The sequence below is a fragment of the Momordica charantia genome (assembly GCF_013281855.1).
Source record: "Momordica charantia cultivar OHB3-1 chromosome 7 unlocalized genomic scaffold, Mcharantia_2.0 BLBB01000007.1, whole genome shotgun sequence".
Lineage (NCBI taxonomy): Eukaryota > Viridiplantae > Streptophyta > Magnoliopsida > Cucurbitales > Cucurbitaceae > Momordica > Momordica charantia.
Genome location: NW_028275165.1, coordinates 16,629,592 through 16,656,092, shown reverse-complemented (window position 1 = coordinate 16,656,092; position 26,501 = coordinate 16,629,592). Strand labels below are relative to the sequence as shown.

At 32.9% G+C, this 26,501-nt stretch overlaps 4 protein-coding genes across 13 annotated transcripts; 3 read left to right on the top strand and 1 right to left on the bottom strand.

Annotated features, from left to right (window-relative positions):
• Window positions 1–883: 883 nt before the first annotated feature.
• On the top strand, window positions 884–7,100 carry LOC111019663 (peptidyl-prolyl cis-trans isomerase FKBP43). 2 transcript variants are annotated; one of them, XM_022296069.2, is made up of 13 exons: window positions 884–1,023; window positions 1,257–1,330; window positions 1,498–1,730; window positions 2,273–2,409; window positions 3,101–3,419; window positions 3,694–3,894; window positions 4,830–5,006; window positions 5,151–5,333; window positions 5,962–6,217; window positions 6,323–6,410; window positions 6,500–6,541; window positions 6,640–6,688; window positions 6,767–7,100. In XM_022296069.2, the coding sequence occupies exons 1-13, from the start codon at window positions 1,011–1,013 to the stop codon at window positions 6,846–6,848; spliced, it is 1,854 nt and encodes a 617-aa protein (XP_022151761.1). In that variant the 5' UTR covers window positions 884–1,010; the 3' UTR covers window positions 6,849–7,100. The 2 variants fall into 2 exon arrangements, with proteins under 2 accessions (XP_022151761.1, XP_022151769.1); XM_022296077.2 differs by lacking the exon at window positions 3,694–3,894.
• Window positions 7,101–9,374: 2,274 nt separating this feature from the next.
• LOC111014741 (DUF1499 family protein) lies at window positions 9,375–13,165 on the top strand. The gene is made up of 7 exons (XM_022289553.2): window positions 9,375–9,626; window positions 9,709–9,765; window positions 10,563–10,688; window positions 11,777–11,855; window positions 11,997–12,089; window positions 12,181–12,294; window positions 12,410–13,165. Exons 1-7 carry the CDS (start codon window positions 9,457–9,459, stop codon window positions 12,461–12,463), a joined length of 693 nt encoding a protein of 230 aa, XP_022145245.1. The 5' UTR covers window positions 9,375–9,456; the 3' UTR covers window positions 12,464–13,165.
• A 455-nt stretch (window positions 13,166–13,620) lies between these two features.
• Window positions 13,621–16,836, top strand: LOC111020444 (protein cornichon homolog 4). Of its 9 annotated transcripts, XR_015792358.1 has the most exons (6): window positions 13,621–14,186; window positions 14,451–14,632; window positions 15,505–15,590; window positions 16,116–16,187; window positions 16,326–16,374; window positions 16,538–16,836. XR_015792358.1 is itself a non-coding variant. In XM_088126741.1 (5 exons), exons 1-4 carry the CDS (start codon window positions 14,115–14,117, stop codon window positions 16,145–16,147), a joined length of 372 nt encoding a protein of 123 aa, XP_087982867.1. In that variant the 5' UTR covers window positions 13,623–14,114; the 3' UTR covers window positions 16,148–16,187; window positions 16,326–16,836. The 9 variants fall into 9 exon arrangements, 8 of the variants coding, with proteins under 8 accessions (XP_087982866.1, XP_087982867.1, XP_087982865.1 ...); XM_088126741.1 differs by having other exon boundaries at window positions 13,623–14,186; window positions 16,326–16,836; XM_022297139.2 differs by lacking the exon at window positions 15,505–15,590 and having other exon boundaries at window positions 13,850–14,186; window positions 16,116–16,238.
• Window positions 16,837–22,125: 5,289 nt separating this feature from the next.
• Window positions 22,126–25,016, bottom strand: LOC111020435 (LOB domain-containing protein 19-like). Its single transcript, XM_022297120.2, has 2 exons — window positions 24,548–25,016; window positions 22,126–22,680 (listed from the first exon to the last, which is right to left on the bottom strand). Exons 1-2 carry the CDS (start codon window positions 24,830–24,832, stop codon window positions 22,345–22,347), a joined length of 621 nt encoding a protein of 206 aa, XP_022152812.1. The 5' UTR covers window positions 24,833–25,016; the 3' UTR covers window positions 22,126–22,344.
• Window positions 25,017–26,501: the final 1,485 nt, after the last annotated feature.

The following is a 26,501-nucleotide window of genomic DNA, read 5'->3' as shown; positions in this document are numbered from 1 at the left end:
AAAAAAAAGAGATTAAAATGTTGCAAAATGATTATGTCTACATTAAATGACCAAATACTGGTACTAAAAAAAACCAGATACTGTAGAGCATAGGGGCAGATTTTTTTTTTGTTGTTACGAAATGACAACCTTTAGAAGCAAATTAGATAAAAATTACCTAATTAAATATTTATGTGTTGTGAATTTGAGGAGCTAAGAGAATTAAAATTGGATAAAATATAAAAAGAAAATAAAAATTTCATAATCAAAATTTTCTTCACAAAATATCCCTAAAATACTCTATTTATAGGCACATTAGGCACCATGAGGTGGCTATTTGGATGCTAATGATAGGTAAAAATGAGACACAAATGAGACACGTGAAATATTGAGATTAGGCACATAGGAGATAAATCTATTTGACACTTAGATTGGAACACTAAACAAACGGAGGGAATTCATACCTATAGAGTTATGACATTAAGATACTTTTAATTGGGACACGAAACACTAAACATCGAGCAATTACAATATTTAATTAAAATTTATAATAATATATACTTTTGGAACGGTTGCAAATTTAATAAAATTTACTTATGATTAGGTCTCTTGAAATGGCTCAAGAATTTTGAGCCTTGTGTATTACCTACCATGAGACTTTGAATTCGAGTTTTGTATTGGTTACTGTATTGCTCAACGGGTCTCAATTATAAGAGTCACCACGTAAGCCACAACATCCATTCGGAAAAAAAAAAAAATAAATGTACAGGAAAACAGTTGAAAAAACAACCGTTATTCGTTCCCACGTGTGTGTTCGTGGTAACGGTATTAGATGGCCACACCCTCGAGAGCGCGCCAAGAGCTTCAGTGGGTCCCACAGAAACCGGGTTCGGTTTATCTAATATCTCACACAATCCCAATTGTTGGACCGGAGCCCCAATTGAACTCTCTCTCTCGGGGGCTAGGGTTAGGGTTTTAGCAGCGACATTTCTGCAACTCTCTCCTTGGTTGGGTCTCCAACCTTCTCAAACATGGCTTTCTGGGGTAAACTTATCCATCATTTGTATTATATTCACCATTTCTTTTCTTTTTTTTTTTTTCCTTAGCATTTCGGTTTATCTTTTAATCTCTTGCTTTTCGTGCCCGGTTGGTTGCTGAGAATCCATCGGAACTGTTTAAGGAATCTGATTGTTGGTTGGAGTTATTTATTGGGAGCATTTTGATTTAATTTTCTGAGTTTGCTTTGAGTTTCTCATTTCTGTTTGTTAGTTTCCCAGGAACTGAAGTGAAGCCTGGAAAGCCCTTCACTCAAAAATTTGATTATTTTAAAGGAAGGCTTCATGTTTCACTGGTAATGATTACACTTTCTTCTCTCTTTTTCCATTTGAACCTCTGATTGGAGATATTACACGGTTAGGTTCAGAAGAGCGTTCTTCAGTGTAATGTGGTATCTGGATAGGTTTAGGATACTGAATTAGTTTTGCTCACTGGTGTAATGTGGTATCTGGATAATCTCAGGCAACATTGGGGTTTGGTACGGCAACGAAGAAGAGCGTTCTTCAGTGTAATGTGGGAAATAAGAGTCCTGTCTATCTATGCTCATTGTTTCCTGAGAAGACTGAGTGTTTGCAACTAAATTTGGAATATGAAGAGGCTGATGAAGTCATTTTCTCTGTTCTCGGTCCTCGAAGCATTCATCTTTCTGGTTATTTTCTAGGCAGTTATCGGAATAATAATGTAAATGATGATACGTATCCATTAATTTGTGCAGCGGGTGGATAACTGTTTTTACCTCTGTAAACTGTATTTATTTATGTTGTAGTACTTGTCATCCTCCAATTATGAGGGATAATGGGTAAAGATAAGAAATTATAAAATGTTCCTAAGCTTTTTCTTTACTGTCAGGAGATAGCATGGGCATCATTCATTTTTTCAAGTTACTATAGCCAATTTGTGCATAGTTCAAATGGTTAAGCCTTATACCCGTAAAAGGTCGGATTTTCGAATCCCCGCCTTTATTTCAAATTAGTATAATTAAATTTCTTGTATTATTTGGGATGTCCAATTCATTAAGCATATGTATCATATATCTATATATATTTAAATTACTATGTTTTTTTTTGTTCGTTAGTAATATATCCTTAGTTAAATTACTATGTTTTTTGTGTTCTCTTCTCATCATTTGTTTGTTTTTTAAAAATGGGATACAATGATTGGAGTTTTTCTGGGACTTGTTGGTTGTATCGTTTCACGTGGATTTTCTTTATGTTTCTTTAACCAATTAAATAAAAAGAGAATCCTATGGGGAAGATATTGCGAACACTGAAACACAGAGCTCTGAGTATGCTGATGAAGACAAGTATGAGGATAGTTTTATCAATGACGAGGATCCAGAAGTTTTACCCCCTTCTCCAATTTCAAATGAAGAAGGTTTGTATCTTGATTGTGTTGTTATATCTCTCTCCTCTCCCTCTCTCAAATACAGATGTTATACTAATTACAATTGATATGCTTCTAAGATTATTTATTAGGCACTTAGCTTGTTCGAATTTTTAGATTGTCTGGTGCATGAGTTTGATTTGCATCTAGGTTCTATATTTCTCACAAATGTTAGCATACTCCAACTGGTACTCTTGTTGCATTGTATCTCACAAAAGAGGGATGAAATTGATATTACCACCAAATATTTTTTAGACCCAGGTTCATATTTGTATCCTTTTGGGTATTTGCTAGCTTGATTCGAACATCAGTAATCTAAACCAATAGGAACTTAATTGCACATTTTGTGATGAAAAATGGCATATGGTGTCTGGTTCTGGGATGTTCCTACGAGGCCATTCCTTAGTTGCTAGCGATCTATATACCTTTTATTGGGCCCATATCATCTATGTTCAAACAATTTGCTTTTATGCTACACATCATATCTCCTGTATATATTCCTATAATTTTTTTTTAATAATAAAATACCTTGATATTGTTGAGTGCAAAAAAGTTGTTCTTATTCTATAAGAAATAAGATTTATTTTGCTATATTTAATAGTAAGCCAAATTGTACTGATTGCAATATGAATATGCTACTTGATTTTCATTAGTCTGACTGGTCTCAATCTGGTGATTATAGATGAATCTTTTGGCAAGAACAAAACCAGAAAAAATACTCGCAGCCGTAGGCGGCTTAGAAAGAGCTACCAAATGAGTGAATCCGACGATGACGAAAGTTCTCAACAGAAAAATGTTGTAAAAGCTGGCACTCCTTTCTCAGAATTGGAAAGTTTAGATGAAGATAACCATCCCATTTCCACCTTATGCAATAATAAAACCAAGGGAGAGCACAAAGTTTTACATGAAAGCAGTGATATGAAGACAGAGTTTGATGGTGATTCTGTTATTGGAGTAAATGGAACTACTGATGGCACTATTGAGGATGGTCAGCTAACTGGGTTAGTTCCTACTATACAAATTGTCTCATATGAGATAAATTGTCAAGATGATTTCTGTTCTTAATAAGAATAAGTGAAAATCTTAGATTTATGTAAGAATGCAATTCATGATTTTCTCTTAGAAGATGTTTTGAACGGTCATGAGTCAATAAAGATGGTTGAAGACTTTCTCAAGAACATATTGAAATGAACATGTGTGTTGCGTTTTTATGGCTTTGAGCTTTTGTTGAACGGTGTTTGTTGATTTATGTTATTCATGTTTGATGAATCCAAGCAATGAAGCAGGAGAGCAAAATAGATTTTCTGTGTTTGCCACTGGGTCGTTCTCTGAAAATGTTAAGAGACCAATTAAGCTAGTGGAGGTAGAGGGGCAAACTTCTTCAGATAATAACAATAATGTTAAAGAGGTGATACCTGTGCCAAATGATGCAACGGCAGATGAGTTTGGCCAACATCCAACATTAATCAATGAACGGTGACTATTCTTTTCCCTTTTGGTTTGAAGTACTAACACCTGATGTTACTTGGTGCAGTTTACTATTTTTCCCGTCCAGGAATGTAATTTAGTTTTTAGATGATTGGGCCATATTTACTTATGTTCATAGAAATAATTCTTTTCAAGAGAATGACCACAGATATTTGATGAAGAAAGTAGTAAAACAATTGAATGAGCTCATCTCAAAGGATAAAACAGGAAAGCAATTAATTGATGAGAAAACAAAGACCAGGTTGGTGCCAAGTATCATTAGGCTGAGTAGGCCATATTCTTGAAGAGCAACTGCTGGAGTGGTTAAATTTTATCTAGGTTTCTACTGTTTTTTTTTTTTTGGTTGAGAAGACATTCTTTCATTGAGAAGGAATAAAAGAATACAAAAATACAGTCCAACAAAAGGAGCTAAACTGAAAGAAGGGGCTTCAATCTAACAAGATCAAACCTAAGGAGTAATTACAAAAATCTCTAAACACCAAGGCCTAAAGAGAAACATAATTCTTTGGTGGTTTTTGAACACCAACCTCTCATGGGAGAAGGATGATACAAGTGAGGAAACAAGGAGCAAAAGTTCTACCCTCCAGCCACCTATCATCGCAGAAGTAGGTGTCATTCCAATCCCCCACCAAACAATAAACGAACTAAGAAAAGAAGGAGAAGCCGGAAGAAATAGCTATACACTACTGATTCTACAGCTTAGTTTCATCTAATGGCTAGCTGGGGTTGTGATAGGGAGACAGAGAGAGAGGGATTTAATTTGATAGGTTGTAATGTTAGTTTATATCATTGTCTGAAATTTGTTTCTTAATGAAGCTGTTTTCTTTTGGTACTTCTGAATGATGTCAACCAATATACTAGCTCCGTTAGTGCTTGATACCTGCTTCTGTCGTCAAGTCATCTTGTTTGCACATTGGATGTAGGGATTTATCCAGAAGAGTTGATGGTGAATGTAAGAAGAAACGAAAAGGGGGTCGATCTAAGAGAAAATCTGTTGAAGCTGATGGTAATAGCTGTAGTTATGCCACTTCAGGAGTTGAGATCCAGCAAGAAGACTTGAAGATGGAGCTGACCGTGAGCAGTGAGAAGCAAGAGACCAGGTGAGTATCGGCTTCAGATATTCATATGTGCTAAATCACATTTATTTAAGTTACTCTAGCTTCTCGTTTCAAATTAAATCTTGCACGTCTATCTTTAGCATGCTGACTTTTACATTTCTTTTCTTTGGTTTTGTCATCTTCTAGCACTGGAGCTGAGCTACTTGATAATTTATCATTCCCTTCAGCTGATGTGGGCCTTGAAGATAGTGAGAGACCAAAAAAGAAAAAGAAGAGAGGGTCAGAACAGGGGAAAATTATTGAAAGTATCGGTACATGTGATCTTAAGCCTGACAAGATGGACCAAGATTTGCAACCGACTTCTGATCAGTAAGTGTGAAGTCTCTTTAACTATTGATTTCGTATATGCCTAAAAAAATTGGATGATGTGATTATTTGCAGTTTATGTGTGCTGCATTTTTGTCATTTTTTTCCCCTCAAAACAGCAGGGGAAGATAATGCAGTAGCACTAATGCAGCTCAGCCACAATGCTAATGATATTTTGATGGGATATCCCTAATTCATTGGAAAAAGTCTGTCACCTTGAAATTGAATCAAAATTATTTAAACTGATTTAATTTGCATTGTCATGGTAAAAACAACCCTAATGTCTTTTTTTGTTATTTTTATAATATAAATACTTCTACTTGTAGACGAATGAATTATATGGACCATCTATCTAGATTCTTATTCGATTAGGTCGAGGCCTTGGTTTCTTGCTTCCAGCCACTGATCACTGTGATTATGGTTAATGGCTTATGTTGTCCTACGATTAGACGGAAAGCTCACTCTCCTTCAACTTTGCACTTGCAAAGCTGCAAGCCAGAGTGTCCTAATATTGTGTGTGCCACAATGTCTAAGGACGTTCTTGTTTCTAATAAATATACAATCATTACTTGTTATTGTAGCATTATTATAGTATTTTCAAGTTCACTGTTTTCAACTGCATTATGTTCAGGACTGAAAATCAACCCATTGCAAAGAAAAAAACAAAGAAGAAAAAGACCAAACCACTAGAGAATGGGGATTCTCTGAAGTCAGATATATTGTCTCTCTCATCAGTAGGTGAAAAGAAGCCGAACAAAGAAACTGAGGATAAGGAAAGTAATGGTACTTCCAACTCATCTCAAGTTAGAAAATTGCCTAGTGGCTTGGTTATTGAAGAACTAGAAGCAGGGAAACCAAATGGAAAACTTGCTACTTCAAAGAGAAAGGCAAGATCCATTTGATTTGAATATACAGATTTTGAATGCTTCTTCTTTTACTACTGACACAAGTTAGAATGTTATTCAAATTCTTGACTTTCTGTTTGGTTTCAGGTTAGCGTGCTTTATGTTGGTAAGTTGAAGGAGAGTGGTGAAATAGTTGATTCGACGGACGATAAGACTCCCTACAAATTCTGCTTGGGTATGAAGATTTCATTTGTAATAGTGCATTAATGATTTTTTTCGCTCATTTATTTAAATTGATGATCTTCTACATCTTGCTTTCTCCAGGAATTGGGCAAGTTATAGAGGGTTGGGATGCTGGTCTTGATGGTACAGATCTCATGCCCAAATTTGGTGTCAAAATAATCTAATTTCTCTTTCCTTCATATCTTAGTTTTATGAATATATCTCTGCTCATAAATCCTCAGGTATGCGAGTCGGCGAGAAACGGAGACTTACCATTCCGCCCTCAATGGGGTATGAGAGAAACCATTATTTTTCTCTCTCTGCACTGATGTTTTTTCTTTTGTCTTAAAATGCTTATGTTTATTGCAGATATGGGAATGAAGGAGATGGAGAAAACATACCACCAGATTCATGGCTCGTGTACGATGTCGAATTGGTAAGAGTCCATTAGTTCATAACACATCGCTTATCGCAAAATACAGGCGTGCTTTGTTTCTTATTGAGGCAGTGAGATACCAAAGCTATGGTCAGCCATTGTCGAAATTTTGTAATACTATATACATAGCCAAGGGACTCTATTTCCTTGTGTTGCTGTAGTTAGCTTTGTTCCTTGAGCTGAATATACGAATAGAGAAACTAATAGAGTTGGAATTGGAATGTCAATATCAAATGGATATAGAGTTTTGAAGATACGATTCTATCATATTTGAAGTCTCTTTCTGTTTGATTTGATTTGATCTTTGTCCTCTCCAAATCCTGGAGTTGAATTCTTTCTTTCTATTGGATATTTTAGATTCGGTTCGGTAATGTTCTTGTTTTTTCGTTTCTCAAGATAAAGAAACATAAATGTATTTGATAATTTTTTTTTTCTTTGTAAAAATTTGATTTTTATTATAAAATATTTTTAAACAATTATGTTACATTTAAAATTGTTAGTGTGCATTTTGAAAGTAGAAGAATGATAGAGAAGGTCTCTATTTATGTGTTTGAAAATTACCTATTTTTTAATTTAGCTCCTATGCTTGTTTAGTCCAACTTAAACATAGCTTTGATTGATTAATTAAGATGTCGTGTGTCCACATATTTTATGTTGTACTAAAAAAAATGTATGCGCATTTAAATAACTGAATTTCTGTATTGTATTTGAAAATGAAATATATTAGTTGGTTTCCAATTTTTAGGTAATTTTCAGTTATCAATTCTTTTAAACCTCTCAATTTTACTATTAAACAGGTTTAATTAAGTTTGTCTTTTAGAAGAATCGTCAAAATTTGTTTACAGAATAAATTTTCTGATGTCGGGTTCGATCTTTTTAATGGATGAGTTGGATTTTACCTGTCTAAGTAATGTTTGCATGGTACGTTTTATGTTCCTATGTTAATAAAATAATAATTTAATGATACATCGACATTTTATTTATAAATTTTAACAGTTCCTTTTATCAGAGAACGAATTGGATCATTTGATTACTCATTTGATGTTGTTTACCAGAAAATTTTCGAAATCGGAATTAGATATATGACAATTACTAGTATACCCTGTCTTCTTTCTAACTTATCACAAATACATTCTGGTGCAAGTTTTTTAATTACATAATAATTTATTTTATTACTATATTATTGATAGTAAATATTTTTTTTATCAAAACAATTTATTTAATATTAATATTAATAAATAATAAATAATAAAAATAAAATTACATCCACTAAATACTATTTTATTAGAACCATCATCATTTAATATAAAATATTAATAATAATGAATTATATTTTAGAAAAATTGACATTAATTAATAATAACAAAATTAAATTAAAAATTAAAAATTTTATAATAATATCACATTAACTACTAAAAGAAAAATTATTAGTAGTATAAATGAAAAAAAAAGTATAAAAGAATTAAATAAAAAGTTATGGTCTCATTAATTAATTAAAGGTTAAAAATAAAAAAGCGAATGCAATAAATACGTGGAATCCACGGAATAGGGAATGAGAATGAAATTGACGAGGATAGAAATGTGATTGCCTATTTTATTCTCATTTCAACAATTTGATAAACACCATTAAAAGAGAATAAAAAAATTGATTCTCATTCATTCATTCTGATTTCTTCGAGGTAAACATGATCTCACAGTAGAGGGTAAAAAATCATACGGGTCAGTTGAAGTATATAGAGCAGACCAGCAATGACACAAGTAAAAAATTTGGCCGGTTGGAGAATAGTCAGCTTTGTGAGTGGGGGAGGAGGAGAGAGGAAGATAAATAGAGATTTTGAGAGGGAATGAGAATTATAAAAAAAAAAAAAAAGAAAAAGAAAAAAACAACTTAGGTCAGCACCTATATCATTGCTCACTCCGTTAAACTTTTTAATTATAAGTAAACATTTAAATATTGTTCATAGGAATATTGGTGGTCGTAGGTCGTAGATATGCTTTTTTTAAGTACAACACATAGACTATTGATTTGGAGATAGATGTTTTAACTAGTTGAATTGTAATCGGGTACGAGAAAGAAGAGAAGTGAAAAAATATGTGAAGTTTGTCGTGAGAAAATAAAATTTTTAGTTTTTTAGATCGGTTCCTAAATTTTATAGAGCTATTAATACAAAATTAAATTTTATGTTTGATAGAATCTCAACCTCTCAACCTTATATTCTTCATAAGCATGTGAATTAGAAAAATGTCTAATATGTCATGTTCATTGATCTATTAAATATTGTAAAAAAAGAATCTATTAAATACCTTAACTACCTATCTAAATAGGATAATAAAGAAATTAAAATTAAAAATGAAAATAGGAAACGGAGAATAGTTATTAAACATATTTTTGTTTATATATATATTTTTTTTTTAAGAAAAACGAACTTAATTTTTTGTTTTTCTCTTTTTGAAAAAGAATCATCATTCATAAAACGAGTTCCATTCTTTTTTTAATATTGATTTTTTTTTTCCAAGTCAAATGGTGGGGAAGGGAAGGACGGTGCGCCGGCTATATATACACTACCCGTTATATCAAAATCAATCCCACAGTTAAGCCAATTTTCCCTCTGAAGCTTTCTCAATGGCTTCAATGGCGTCAATGGCTTCCATCGCGTCTTCTAGCCCTTATTGTTCCTGCAAGCATCTCACAAATGTACGTTTACGCTACGCTTCTACTTCCACCTTCCCCCGTGTCCTGTGTCACCAGCAGCACCAAAACCGCGACAAATCCGCAGATATTATCAATAGAAGGTACTCTCTCTCTCGCTCTCTATCTTTCGCTCTGTCTCGTTAAGGACTGGACTATCTAAATGTGAATTGTTTCGTCTTGAAGGGAAATTGTGCTGCGGAGCAGCGAATTAGCTGTGCTTGGAGCGATTTTTAACTTGAGGTATTCATGTCGATACATTTCCTTTATCTCTTTCCTATTGGACGAATTGATGAAATTTGTTTCTGGTTTGTGATGTTGAGCTGCTTAATGATGTGTGCTAACTTTGTGACTCGGAAATCTCATCCTATCTGGTTTTTTGGTGCCCAGCATTTTAGTTGTCAATTTCTTATCCATGAGCTTTGGTTAAAATCTACGGGTGTACTTTCACATTTATGTCCATTTCGTACCATTCTACTTAACTTATTAACTACTATGGTCGGTCACTACTATAAAGCAGCTCACATCACTGTTGTGGCAATCTATAGTACCAATTTTTATTTTTGAGTTTACTAATTAATGTAGGGTGGAGACTTAGAACATTTAACCTTTAGAATAGATCGAACTAAGTTATGCTCAGGTCGCCAATCTACAGTACTAATTATCAATAAATTGAAGTAGAGAAGCATCCAAGGGGCAGCCCAATTGGCAAGGGTTTGGGTCTCTTGGTCCTACTGGCTTAGAGATCTCAAGCTCAAATCTTCTGACGAGTTTAATACAAAAAATTATTGATATCTCACAGGTCTGGATATTGGGGAGGGCTCAAAAAAACAGGAAAAAATTGAAATAGAAAAATAGAAACTTAAACTTTAAAGTTTTAAGACAATTTTGAGACAAACGTAGAGGTAGAAGGAAGAGGGATATAATTTAACCAAATTCTACAGTGTTTAAAAGAAAAGGGAGAAATGCAGGGAACTTCTATTCTTTTTTGGACAGGGATACGAGTTTTTATTAAGTGCTGCAATCTGTGTTTCATGCAGTGGAAAAAAGCCTGAATATCTTGGTGTGCAGAAAAACCAACCAAGTTTGGCACTGTGTCCAGCAACTAAGAACTGCATATCTACTTCAGAAAATGTCAGTGATCTTACCCATTATGCTCCACCATGGTAACTCTATTTTCCCATTAAAATACTTCACTTAATTTTCATTGAAGTTCTGAAAATGATTCTCCTAATATTTTTTGGGTAAAATACATGAACACTGTTCATCCATTGTAATCATGTATGATGTTGTTTGAAGCCATCTACAGAGTCAATTTTTTTTTAATGTTTTCGTTACATTTTAATTATGCAATACTTTCTGAAAAAATAAATTCAACAACAAAGTTACAAAACGATTTATTTGTGTAGTAAATTTAATATGAACAAACTTTCTCTTGCGGAAATCAGCACGTTTCATTACTCTTACCAAAAAGTGGCAATAGTTTAAAATATAAAGTTTAACAGAAGAGTTGAATAGTATACTAATTTCTAGCTGATATTGTAGTATAAGTTTGACTTTGTTTAAGACAACTCATTTCAAATGTCTGCATCACACTTTTTCTGAAGTGGTGCTTTTAAGTTTTAACATGTGAGAATGTGAAAAAGGATCTTGATAGGACCAGGCAGGAAATCGTCATATGATGATTTGTTGGCCAAACCAAACTAAAGAATAAAGTCAAAATTATGCCCAACATTTTTGACCTTTGTAGCCCACAATATTTAGGAGGGCATCACTTTCAGTTTTCACATTTAATATGGAATTCAACTCTTTTTTGGAACACAAAACATGTGCCTTTTTTTTTAATGATAAAAAATGGATGTGATCAATAGTGCGATATGATGATGCATGTTTTTATTATTAGTTAAAGAATATCGACATGGGCTGTAAAGCTTTCAACTGAAGTAGTCAATCCTTTTGGTCTGAGGACAACTTGTTAACCAACCTTGAATCATTCTGACATATTTGTCTAAACTTACAAGACTATATTCCCACTTTTTTGAAAGATACTGTTGTTAAATATAAGCTCGTGATGAAGCTTAATGACAAACATATAACTATGAGATTAAGAATTTATGGTGCTAAAGTTTGTGACAACTTTTATAGTTCTACGATTGACGAGATGTCTCAAGGCGTTGTAGCTCTGATTCTGTTGTTCAGAGGATGATGAGGAGTTGTGATTATCAATTTTTTTTTTAATTTTGAATTTTGGCAGGAATTATAACCCAGAAGAAGGAAGAGGCAAGAAAAACCCTGTAAGCAGAGAAGTGGCAATGCAGGAACTTATCCAAGTGGTAAAAACCAAGAACCTGCCCTTTCATATTGAAAATTTTGGTTGATTTTTGCTGTGATGTACATGCTAATTTAAAACTAACGGTGTAACACATTTCTGTTCTTGAGAATTGAGTTTTGACATTTTCTCTGTTTTGTTGCAGATTAAATCAACAAAACCCGACAAGTTTAAGCCGAAGATAGTAGAGCAGAAAGACGACTATTTACTAGTGGAATACGAAAGTCCCATATTAGGGGTAAGTTTAAGCTTCACAACTCACCAAAACATGTATGAACTTTCACTCGAAACACTAACAGAAAGCGACTAATTTTCTTTGCGCAAATTAGTTTGTGGACGACGTCGAGTTTTGGTTTCCACCAGGCGGGAAGTCGATAGTAGAATACCGATCAGCATCCCGAATCGGAAATTTCGATTTCGATATCAATAGAAAGAGGATCAAGGTGAATGAATTCCCAGCAACAGAAATCTTATCCATTTTTTTTTTCTCATGTCTCTGGCATCTGACTTCATTTCATTAATCCACTGTTCCCTTGGCCATGCATATTATAATATCAGGCTCTGAGACTGGAACTAGAGAAGAAAGGATGGGCTCCAGTAGACAGCTTTTAAGATGGATGGGCTCCATTAGAAGACAGCTCTTATAAACTTTTGTTCATTACATTTTTTTATTTTATTTTTCTATACATATACGAAGCCTTTTTTTTAATCCTAAAGTAGCATAAAAAAATCCCCAAAGCTACAAGAAAGATTGAGACTACAACCGCTACTTGCCTAATAGTACAACACCTTCCTCCATGGCCATCTGCTTCTGAGTGAGCCTCATAGAATCTACATTTGAGAAAAATAGCAACAGATGAGTCTTAGAACAACTAGTTCCATCATATTTGTCTATGTCAGACATCGTCGAACTTTTTGGAGATTTTTCCTCTGGAAAAATGGTCAAACTTGGATTCAAAAGAGAGTACTTGGATTCTCTCAATAACTAAAAAGTGTATCATACCTAAATCTAATTAGAGTTCGTAGTGGTGAAGGAACTGGATCGAAGAAAAGATAGATTTCTTGAGGAAATTCCTCAATTGTGATGGAAATGATGTGAAATATTATATGGGGGATAGTTTTTTTTTCCGGCAATCCCTTCAACAGTAGCACGTCAATTTGTTCATATAAAGGGGGCCTAAAATTGGCCCCACAAGCTTGTATTTGCATCAGTGCACCATTGATGTCTTTCTCTAAATCATATATTTGTTATTTTTTGTTGTTGTAATGAGGTTCTGCCACAAAATTTATCCAAATTGAACTAATTGAATGATTTGTAGTTCTGTACTGAAAATCGAGCTGATCAAAAAGTATAGTTTATAACAGTCAAATTGACTCGTTTCTACCGACTTTTATTTATAGTTAAATTACAAGTTTAACCTTTGAACTTTCATGTTTGTGTCCAATAAGTCTGAACTTTAAAAAGTATATAATGGGTCCTAAAATTTGTAATTATGTATTAAAAGTTCCTATCTAATAAATGTTAACATTAATTCATATTTTTTTTAAAGAAATCCAAAAAATATTGAAATACGTCAAAGATTTATTAGATGGTTTTAAAGTTTGTTAGACAAACTTAAAATTTTTGACTAAACTTATAATCTAACTGTTTGTTTATTTTTTATTATTTATTCTTTGAATTTTTTCGATTTTTGCTTGCATGTCTAATTAAAACTTTCTGTTTTAAGCATATAAATATATATACTTGACTTTAAATTTCCCCACTATAAAAACTGATATATATTTCAATTTTTTTTTTTCTAACAAAGTGGATACTCATCATATTTGTCTCTAGGCTTAGACATGGTACTAAATTTTCACCAACATGTCGAAAATTTCCAATATTTCTGTAGGGTAAATCAATATTTTTGTAGTACCATAAAAAAAAAATAAAAATAAAAAATTGACAAAATACCATTAATAAAAACATAATATTAATATTACTAAATTTTAACTTATTTTAAATGGGTAAAATACTTATTTGTTAGACTACAAAACGCATTAAACTCTTTATTTTTATTTCTTGATGGTGTAAAAGCGAGTATAATATCTTCGGAGCTATAATTAGGAAATTTCACTGCGAAATTCGAAACCCGAACCAATTGAAAATGGAGAATCCATTCCGGATTCCTTCATTGGGTTTTCCTTCGGAAATCACACTCAGAATCTGAAAGAAAGCTTGAAGAAGAAGAAAACAGAGCACCAATAAGGGAATGACGGAGCCATGGGAGACCTATTTGCTTGGCTCTTCAACTTATTCATCCTTATATTTCTTCTCCTCATTCTTGGCTATCAGGTAATTTTTGTTTCTGTTCGATTTTTCGCTAATGGCTTATAATTTGTGTTTGTGCCTTAAATTTCGATTGCGAAAATCAAGATACGATAGTGAGAAAATGTGTGTAGTAACTGTGAAGAAAAATTGGGAGAAGGAATTTTTGTCGAAGAGGGATTATTTAATTGAAGGATCACAGATTATTGCTTTTGCATAGAGTACTTTCAACATTAGAAATCTGCTCAAGACAAACGAAACTAAAGATTATGGACTGAGTTTCTATTGCAGAACATATGCTTGGTGGATTTGGAATCGGACTATATCAACCTCTTCGATTCGACGTCTCGGATAAACAGAGTTGTGTTGCTTGAATTTGTTGCTCAGGCGGTTTTCTGCTTTGTCCATCTTCTAGCACGGCATTGGTTCATGTTTTTGGTGTCTCTTCCTTGCCTATGCTTTAATATCAGACTGTAAGTTCTGCTTTCTTAAATCCAACTCAACTCATAATGCTATGAGAATATACTGAATACTATGAAAATTATGAAAACTGCTTTTTAATATACTGAACTATCGTTCATTGTTTCAAAGGAGTTAGGATTAATTGAGAGGGAATGGGTTAAAACTCCATGATGGTCGCCTACTTTAGGAATTAGTAATTTCTATGTGTTTTATGACACAAATTGTTGTAGGGTTAGGCAGTTGCTCAATGAGATTATTAGGTGTACACAAGCTGGTCCAGACACTCATGATGATGATGAAAGGGAAAGAAAAATTTATTATCAAAAGTTATCTCAAACTCACACTTGACGTTGTTTTTGTTACTGGAAGAATGGCATATGAGATTAAACTGGGTATGAAAGCATGATCTTTCGAAACTGATTCTCTTCACCAATTCGTTCATGTGTTAAAACTGTTTGATTGTGATGTTGCATTGTGTTTGAAAAATGTTGATTACAGGTTCAAAAGTTAGATGGTTTTTGTATGCTTGGCGTTTCAAAATAAGTTGATTTTGGGGGACAGATGGCTTGAATATTGTAAATTGAAAGTTCAGTATTTAATCTCTGATATAACTTAGGAAGAAATATAATGAAGAACTGTATGAACTGTTCTTTTTCTTTCCAATAAAAGCACTTGAGTGGATTCTGAAGATCTGGTTTCTTTTAGTTTCAGATAAATGTTCAATGATTTGATTAGGATTTGGTTTTAAAAATGCCTATTTAAGTCATTTTGATTTGTCCGAAGGGGCTACGGTAATTAAGAGGGAATAGGTTCAAATCCCATGATGACCACCTACCTTATGAATTAGTAATTTCTATGTATTTCCTGGCACCAAATGTTGTAGGGTCAGGCGGTTGTCCCGTGAGATTAGTCGAGGTGCGTGTAAGTTGGTCTGGACACTCACGGATCTATATATCATCGGCCAAAAAGGTTGGAGTTTCGAATCCTCACCTCCATGTGTCGTTGAATAAAAAAAAAAAGAAAGTTTGAAACCATGGTGGGTTGGTTTAGTGGTCACTATGACAATTGAAATAGTAGAAGGAACGATGGGGGAATGAGTTCGTTCACCTACCTAAAATATCAAAGTTCTAAAAGCTTTCTAACAACCAAATGTTATATAGTTGGGATTTTGTCCTACAAGGTTAATTGAGGTGTGTGTAAGCTAGCTCAGATACTTATGACTATTATCTTTTATCCTGAGAAAAACTAAGTTAAAACCTATTCGCTTTCAATCAAAGTTTTTTTCTGTCAGCGCAGTACACTAGAATTCTGAACACTTGAGCTTCCATGTACTTGATCAAACATAGTCGTCATAGGCGCGGTTTCTTAATTCTAAACCTCGGCTTTCGACTTCATTCTATGGTGTAAATAATTGCAACTTAAAAGCAGAGATAAATCACCTGGGAGGAGGGCTCTTAATTACTTGAGTTGAATTTTGATGGTCACCACTTTCAGGTATGTCAGGAAAGAACACCTTGCAGATGTGACCGAGATCTATAACCAGATTGGCTGGGAGAAAAAGCAGCGGTTTGTGAAGATGGTTTATTTTATCATACTTTCATTCATTTCTTTGATCTGGTACATATATACAGATACTTGTGACACTTCTGGTGCTGATTTTATGAACATCACTAAACTGTGTAACACATTTGAATTGGTTTACAGGATGATTTCGAGCGTGGGAGCTTTAGAGAAGAACTGGGATATATAGTTAGTACGTTCTTATGAGTTTTCATATTTTAAAATTCTTAACTTACGACTAACACGGTGTACATTAGTTGGTAAAGACTTGAGGTCTCTTGGTCATACTGACTTAGAGGTCTCGAGTTCTCGAACCTTCTGATCAGCTTAGTACAAAAAATCCTTGATGTCTCCAGGATCCCGACCTTGGGGTGGGCGTGGGTGCCCCTGAGAATAGCAGAGCGAAGCTCCGACTTTTAATTATGAGAGATACTTTTTATGGACACAAATAAGAATACTTATGAAGTTGGTTTGAATCCCCTTCTTTTTGGTCATTACTTTGATTCTAAAAGGTTTGTGTTTATAAGATCAAACGATCTTAGAGTGTAAAAGAGTGTTTCTTCGCGTTTGAGAGCGGGTTGGAATTTAAAAGTAAAAGAGTGACAAATACTATTTTGGTTACTGTACTATGACATTTGTTCTAGTTTACTCTATATTTTTAAATTTTCAAATTTAGTGATTGTACTTGCAATAAATCATAGAATCTGTGTCCCCACTGTTGGAAAAATAGGATTATAACATAATGGTAATGAATCACATTAAACATGATATAAATATAAATATTAGAATTTATAATCAAGAACCGAGCTGTATCCTCTTATTGTTAAACATACTTATATGAGTACTATTCAAATTTGATGTATATTGAAGAAAAAACAATTAAAAAAAAAAAGAAGCCAAATATATATAAACCTTTATTTGTTAACTCTTTATCCCATTTGTGTTTCTAAAACAAACAAATAGGAATTAGCACAACCCTAAGGAAAGGAAAAAAGAACATAAAGACCTTAGGAAGTCCAAATATTAAATATAATTATGCTTTACATATATATTGTAACTTTGACAATGAATCTAGAGATCAAACCTATCATATACCAATTCTTCTCTCCAAAAAGAGTTCATCATGTCAATGAACTCTTGAGCCTTCTTCTCCAAATTATCACCTCAAAGCTCTTCTTTGCCATCTTTATCGTAACTATCATAAACACGATCTTCATAACTACTAACTTTGTCATCGCTTCTACTATAACTTTCTTCCAATTCTTCTATCACTTCTCCTTCACTTAGCGACGATCGCTTAACCTTCTGGCAGAAGAGGATGAAAATAATGGTGTTAAATGCAAGAAACATCGATGCACGATTCGATTTCCTTACCCGAATGATTTCGTACAACGGGAGGAGGAAGTTTCGATGCTTGAAATTCACCAAAAGGGATGAGGAATAGAAGGAGAAACTGAGTGCAATAGTGGTGCAAAGGAGCAAAAGAACAAATATGTAAAGATTCTTCATGCCCCTTAAATTACTTCAATTCCAAACAAAAAAAACAAAATCCAATTATGTATCTTTCTAAAGGCAATTCTATTTATATGCATGATTTTAATAATCTTTCTCGACACGCAAAATGAAGAAAAACTTCCAAGAAAGTTACAAAGGTAGAAAGACCAAAACAAAGCGGCTGGCCGCAAAAGGGGAGAGAGAATTTTTTCATAGCTTTGAGTTCATTTCATATTGTTCTTATAGCATGATTTATCAATTTTGTCATTGTTTTTTTAGCCAAAAAAACATAAGAATTTACGTAGAAACTCCAAAGCGGAGAAAAACTTACGCCCACCAACATGAAGAGTTCCACTATGTGAAAGTATTACCCCAACCCCAGTTACAAAAAGCACATTCAAAATATTATACCACTTACCACTAGAGTTAGTATACCAGACATAAAGTGTTGCTAATTGGGATAAATAAAATCTAAAGTCACGAGTTCTTTTTATAGCACTTAGAGAGCACATTTTATGTATCTTTTAAATATGGATTTTTTGTTTTTCTAATATATTTTTTTCCAAAAAACATCGTTTGTGTTTCACATCTGCTGGACATTGAAAAAGTATGTGTAATATATATATAACGTTAATATTTCTATTGGCATGAGATCTTTTAGATAGAAAAAAATAATAATTATGCATACTATACTTAAGTCGAAAGTAGATAAAAATGGGATGAGACTCTCTTATCCTAACACTTTGATTTTTTGGGTTCTTTTTTCAATTCGGTTCCTAATTGTGCAAATGTTTTAATTTCATCCTTAATGTATTTTGATTCTTTTGCAATCAAATTCTTATTGTCACGAAGCATTTAAAATTACTTGACAAAAATGATAGATATAATATTAAAATACGTTACTAATTCAGTTTAAAATGTGTTATGTTTTAATTTTATGAAATAAACATATCACTTACTGATGAAATAGATGAAAAATTTACTCATTTTATATGACGACTTAGCATGTGGTAATTTTTGAAATAGATGAAAAATTTACTTATTTCATTTGACTGGCTTAACATGTGGTAATTTTTTAAACTTACCTGTGACGCAAAGTTACATCTTATGAAATAAAAAATGTACCCATTAAAATGTGAGTATACTACAATTTGAGAACTTCAAAAAAATGAATATTTTTAAATTCATATATATATATAATATATTGAAAAAAATCAAATATGAATCAAATCAAAATAGGACCCAAAACATGAAGACTAAAATTACATATTTATCCTACAAATATAATGTAAAAAACAAATATGAGGAAATTACTTTGTTGGTTACATTGATTGCATATAGAAAATCAACACCCATAGCCTTAAAGAAACATTTCCCAAAGACAAATTCAAAGTTGCAAAATTTAAGCAAAATGGGTGATTAAAGCCCCACTTGAATTCTCATATGAAATATAATATAGGAGCATTTGCCCACAAAGTCTTGGTTTGGATTCATTTTTTATCAATAAAAAACGATTTAAGTATATATATTTTTTATTATATTAATCTTCACTTATAAAAACATAAAAAATACTAACATAAATGTAACATAAAATTTTGAATATTTAATTTAAATAAATTTTAAATTTTAGGGAACTAGAAACAAAAAATATCATCAAATGTATTTTTATTTTTTTCAGTAAAAAAATAGTTACCAAAAATGATTTTATTTTTTAAAAACAAAAAAAAATGATAGGAAAAATAATAAATATAAATAGAAAACGAGAAACGAAAACGTCACATTTTAGCACTCGGAGCCCTAAAATTTTGGTAGATTCTTGTAATTGGATGTTCTTCTTCATAGTGATTATATTGACCAAGTAGGATTCAGCGTTAAGTTGAGGAGGAAGTTGCGTTGGAAACTCTGGCCGTTGAAGTTATCTACCTCATCATCTCTCACTATCAACGTCTATTTTGGCCACAAATATACACATTTGATTTTGAGTTTGAAATTATCCCATCAAATTAACATGATTTGGAGTTAGGAAAAACGATATAGGTCGAGCTACTCAGATCGAATCACTCGAGTCGGACCACCTGACCATACTAGACCTATGCCAAATCGAACTCGATTGAGCTGGTTAACTTGAACCAACCCAAGGAGGTTCCCTCTATAAATAAGAGGAGATCAGACTTAGCAACAAACTCACCTAATGGATGTCCGACACTATGTCAGAGCGTGTCATATGTTAAGGATCTCACATTGAAAAGATAAAGAATTTAACAAGGGTTTATAATATAAGTGGACTAATTTACTCATCTCATAGTTGATTGGTTTTGAGATGGAATCCCGTGAATATTGATATGGTATTAGAGCCAAAAAGCTCAAACAAATATCCAGTCAAAAAATGAGATCTGGCCAAGATTGGTAAATCCAAAAGAGTCACAATGTCACAATCTATCTTGGATTTATAATATAAGTGGATCTTGAGATGGAAACCCATGAATATTGATGCCCTAGACACCGCCCCATCACTTTGCGCTAGTAGGAAAATTAATGACATAGAATGTCGAAAGAGGTCCCCACTCCCCCAATTGGCCGCTGTCCATCATGCTCCACCACTCTCTCTCCTTCCCTATAACGAAAAGAGCAACCCTAATCAAGGTAAGCTGCATTTTCCTTACACAATTCCTTGTGAGGAAAATGCAGCTTACCTTGATTAGGGTTGCTCTTTTCGTTATAGGGAAGGAGAGAGAGTGTTTCCGATGGTAAATATTTCTCAGAACATGGAGTGTGAATCAAACCCATGTTTGAATTGAAATTGAGATACTGATGCAAGTTCTTCCCCTCTGAATCAGATAGATTCATATTGAAAGAGGTTGACAATAAGTTCTTTCAAAATTGACTATTTGTCCCTCTGTTAGAGGTGTTCCAGAAATGTCTGCGATCGAGTAAATAGCTCGACGAACGAATGGATCGGATCGAATTGGAAAATGGAAAGATTTGTACAAGTTATACCTTTCGTCACCACTTTGTGGAAAATCGTTAGGTATGAATCGGTTAGATACCTGTGAAGCAGACTCTCACCCTTGAGATAGTTGTCTTTTCACTCTTTATGCTCCATACCCATCTACTCCCGCTACTTTAGTTCTAAATTAAAAGCACTAGAGCGCATTTGACATAGCACCACACACTATCATTAGATTTCTGTGCGTGGGTATCAAAACCTTGGAGATGAAGAAACCTTGGAGATGAAGACGTACATGACACCCACGCAGACCTCACCCATAAATCGGCATCAACATATAGTTTTTTTTTTCTTGATATAAAAACCATTGCCTTGATGGAAAGATATGTGAGATCAAACATATATATATAAGTAAGAATAGGCTAAATATAAAAGCACTCTAGTTAAAAACAATGATAGATATATAAATAGCTAGTACGATGTTGGATGACCAAGACGAAGCATCGAGAATAATATCATCTCATATAATTGTTTTGTGATTCTTGAAAAATTATTGAAAGGCGGGTTGTTGCGCTCTAGCCAAATATTTCGATGAATTGAGCCTAGGGCATTTGACCACAGAACATTCCCAATTATTTGTCTAAGTTATAACTTATTATTTGCAATAATCTCTTTTTCATACAAATTTTAACCAAGCCTTTCATTAATCATGTTGTAGTCGTTTCCTTTACCTCGTCATGAGCTATCATAGAGTCAAGCCAAACAACTCCCTGGACCTATTTTATCAAGAACATTCAAATCTTCCCCTCCTTCATACTTTTTTTGTGTGTGTTATATATATCTATATTTATACGAATAGCTCAAGGACAACGGATACCCTCATACTCCAAGTATCTTTACAATAGTATGATATTGTCCGCTTTGGACGCATAATTCTTCGACTTTGCTTTTGGTTTCACTCAAAAAGGTTCGTACCAATGAAAATAATTGTCCTCATCTATATACTATGGATGATGTTCTTCCTTAGTCAATGTGAGACTTGTTCACATTTCCTTTACAAACCCAACAATTTTCTTGTATTGAATGTTCCACTGGCTCCATTTGGGGACTTGCATTTGTAGGCCAAGAACTCTTAGAACTTGTAACCCAAATATCAATAATGGACCTCTTAGGTAGAGAAAAAAAAATACTTAGAAACCCATCTTATCTAATTTATAAGAAACTTACATCTAATCATTCACAATTACAGATTACAATTAACAAAAAGTTCATGAATAGAATTTAAATCTAAATTCTTCCTCTCAATTATGTTTGTCTATTCCAAACACATACAACCACAAAGTTCACTTGAATCAATTTATTGGAATTTTATTGAGATTTAATCAATAATAAATAATTGCCATACTGTTCTTGATCATTATCTGTTGGTTTTAATCAAACCCATTTGCTAGAAATCCCCACCCCAGCTATTTCTGATCAAACACCAAAAATAAATAAATAAAATAAAATAAAATAAAGATGAAGTTATTTCAAAAGTAACAGTCAAATTTTGATTCTGAACCAAAAAAGAGATGCAACTGATCAGATTTCACCAAACTTTCAGAACCAATGAACACAGTTAGATACCAAAAGGCTAAGCAAAAGAAAGAAGCGAAAAAGACTTAAAAGAAGCTGAGAGATTACAAATTAGCTTACAAAGACTATTAAACAGCCCGGCCGTCTTCAACTCTGAGAGCACGGCGGCCGGAATCTTACTCCGGGCAAGTACCTCGACACGAATTCTCGAGCCAATGACTGAAGATCGCCATCTTCGTCGAGCTCTTGATCAATTGGGTTTAGAAAGCTCGTGGTTTCGCCATAATTATGTGGCTGAATTTGGAGGGGATCAAGGAGCATAGGAACATTGGAAAGCAAGTCCATGTCAGAGCCTGATCCCGTTTCGGGTAGCGACGTGGGGCGAGCGGTCGGGGAAGGGCTGTGCAGCGGCCGTGGCAACAGCCGCTGCAAGGTGGAAAGTCTGGCCTGAATGTATGCTAGCTCTGCCTGCAAACTCACTACCTGCAAATACAATATGGAGATTGATCTGAATTAGGGTTAGGTTAAGGTTTATTACCGCCATCATACGAGAATTCAAACCAACGTTCTCTTTTCAAAAGCAATTAAAATATCTTAAGAATTTTTTTTTTTTTTATACAATAACGTGTAAGGTGGAGATTATTTCTAAATAAATTATCACATGTTTTAAAAATATTTTATTGATACTTTTGCTAAACTCTGAATTAAACTTTACCAAGGATGTTATGTGAGACATATATATAAATTTAGACTTCTAATCATGGAATGTAAAATCTATAAAAAAGAGAACAGCTAAGATTTTAATTTTTTCTCAAATTTATCCCCTAATTAAATTTAAAAATTTAAAAATTTAAAAATTATGTATATAAAATTTCTAACTCTGCTCCGGACCATATTCTACAACTTTTCTTTTTAAAGAAAAAAAATGCACAAAAAAAATTCGAGAGTGAACCTCTAACATCCACAAGCATCAACATCTTGTTTTAGACCGTAAATAAACAAAGATATTTAAAAAGAAAGAGAAATTATACTAAATGACATAAAAATAATCACTATTTATTGTTTTTCAAAAATGTCACAGAAGTGACTTTTAATGGTCTGATGTGTGATATAACTTATACCATTTTTGTAAAATTTTAAATCTAATAGCCATATATATAAATAAATATAAAAAGTAAAAAGAGACTTGAAACGAACAACAATAAATAAAGGAGAAGAGCAAGTCACAAAATTTAAAACTTTAACCGTAGATTCCTTTTTAACTTATCTTAAAATGTAACGGACACGAATATTATTTAAATTAATAATATGTATACATGCATGTATGTATACATGTGTCAACGTACGAATATATGTATGAATATCTCATCCAAGATTGGAAAATAATCAAAATTGTGAAATTGTACTATGTAGGGAGTTTGCTTCAAGGGACAAAACAGAGAAAAATTAGACCATAAAATGACAAAGAAAATTGATATTTTTGGTAAAAAAAAAAAAGGGAAACCAAGCAAGAAAAGGGTTGCAAATAAAACACACTAAAAAAATTGCCTTAATTTAAATAAAGTAATTAGTTTAATCCATATCCATGCAAAGTAAAATCACTCACTTTTTAGACCATTAAATCAATAGACTGTTACAACCAAATTTATTTGTTCTTAAAAATGGTATTTTTAAAGCAATTTTTAAAATCTAACATAAAAAACTGTTTTTAAAAAGAGGAGAGAGAAATAAAGAAATGATTAGCAACTAGTAAGCAAGCCTCTTTTTTTTCTAATTACAAATTAAATTAAGCAAATTCTCATAAACAAAAAAGTTTAATAGTTATAAAGAATAAATTAAGATGTATAAATAAGAAAGTCAAATCTAGAAATTAAAGTTTTAATTTATTTCTCGAGCAGCTAAATTTGTTTGCTTGGTAAGGCAAGCAACACCAAATATAAGCCAGCCGCCACCTCTTTCTCTCTCCTCTGAAGAACTATTTTCTAATAGTTTGACAAAATTCCATTGGAAAATGGGTCACAATTAAGTTTGAGCAAAAAATAACCCTAATAATTTATTTTCTAGAAATGTAAGTCACCATGGTTTTCAAGCAAAATACCAACTGATAATTAATTATCTGGGAATTTACAATTGTATTATACAAATTATATATATCCATTTCCACACCCAAACCAAAACCTAAAAATATGGCGTAAGAAAATCAAATTATACTCAGCTAGGTTAATGGTAAATTTAATGTTTTCATTCATATTTATAATACGACATAATGTCGTAATACTACGTTAAATTACCATTAAATCCAAACAAATTTAAGTTGATGGGGGTAGAAGTAGAGGGTAATTAAGTAAACCTGTTGCTGAAGGGAGAAGATATGAGGGACGCAGCCATAGACGGGGTCTCGAACTCTAGCGAGAGCCTCATAGCATAGTGTAACACAAGCGTCGAGGCGCTTGGGGGGAGGGATGCGGAGGAGGAGCTTGGAGGCATTGCTGGCTCCGAACACCTTGTGCACCGCCGCGAAGTGGGCAGCGCCTTGATCCGAGTCGAAATACGGGGCGAAAATGCACCCTTTGACGCACTTCCTCCGCAAAAACTTGCACGCGCCGCACGGTCCCCCGCCGTGGCTGCCGCTCATTGCGCCCCTCCTTCTCTTTCTCTCTTCTCCTCCTTAATTCAGAACTAGAAAGGGGTCTCAATTTCTAGAGGAAATTTGGAGGGTTATTTTTTTGGATAAATTTGAGCGAGTTTTTTTTTTTTTCTTTTTCTCTTGTGTTTGTGTGTGTTTTGGCTTTGGTTTGAGTCTTAAAGGCGAAGGGAAGAGGAATGGTTGTGAGAGAGGGAAATTGGAGGAAGCTTGCGTGAAGCAAACATGTAGAAAGACACCGTGGGGTGACACAAGCAAACTCTCCCAACCCCTCTCATTGTCTGCCACGTGGACGAACACATCCAATCATTTCCATCCATCACATCTATTTTTCTCTATCTCATCTCTTGTCTTTTCCATTTCACCCGTCTCTTCTTTGCCCTTTACAAAATTTTTATTCAAGCAACTATTTAGTCTGCGTCGACGAGAGTTTTAGTAATTTAAGTTTATAACAATTTAGCTTTTGCACGGTTAAAGATTTGATAGGGTTTCTTTTATGGATTTTTTAAAGTAATGATTTAGTGTACATTGACAAGAATTTGAACAATTTGAGTAGTTTTTGTAATTTAAAGTTTTTAACGATTCAGTACCTATGTTGTGAAAGATGTTGTTAAGATTTGATAGAATTTTTTGTGTTTAGATATGAGGAAACCAAATGTGTTTCTAAATTAAAAATGATAAATTGTAATTATATAATAAGAATGGATGATTAATTGTCATGAGGTTTTTCATTGTGGGGATTAAATTGTTACAATTTTTAAACTATATGGACTAAATTGTTATATACTAAAAAAACGAAAGACTCAATTGTTATTGATTTGAAAGTACGATGACCAAGTCATTACAATTTACAGTATATGGATTAAATCGTTACTTCAATGAAAGTACATAGACAAAAAATATTTTTTTAACGTATATCATTTATTTGATGATTCTCTCGGACAATCTTAAATATTGCTAATGTGTCAAACAATGAATGAAAATTTTTCTATAGGTATACTAAAATTTTTACCGTTATTGTGCGTACCTCGACCAATTATAAAAGATTTTGAAAATTTATATTTCGAAGTTATTCTCAATTTACGTCCTTTTTAAAATTGAAAGCTCGATTCTCCGCCCACACGCTTTTTGAATTTAAAAATATGAAATAAAAGGTTTGGTTATTTGCATCCATTTTGAACTAGAGTTGATTTGAGTTCATAAAATATTGTTTAACATGTTTCTATTTATGGTAAGTTATTTAACATGGGGCTGTTAAAAAGAACACATGGTGGTCTATCTTTTTAACTATGAAGTGGGTCAGTTTTTGTGTAGTTAGTTCCATCAATTCAGTTTTCAAATCAATCTCTATTAATATATTAGGGTTTGAGTTTCACATCAATTTTCATTAAAACAATTGTATTTTTTATTTTGGTTATTTTTGTCAGGTGTATTTTCAATTTTTGTTCCTTTTAAAAAATTGAATTATACATTTTGACCTTTCTACTTTTATAGAGGGATACCATCATTTTAGTATCTATTTGTAAAAATTTAACACGAATTTTATATGCAATGAAAATCTTTTAATACACATTTATGATAAAATAAAAAAAGTAAATGAAATGTTACGTTAAAATTATGATCCAAATAAATAAAATAAAAATATCAATATAGTCAATTT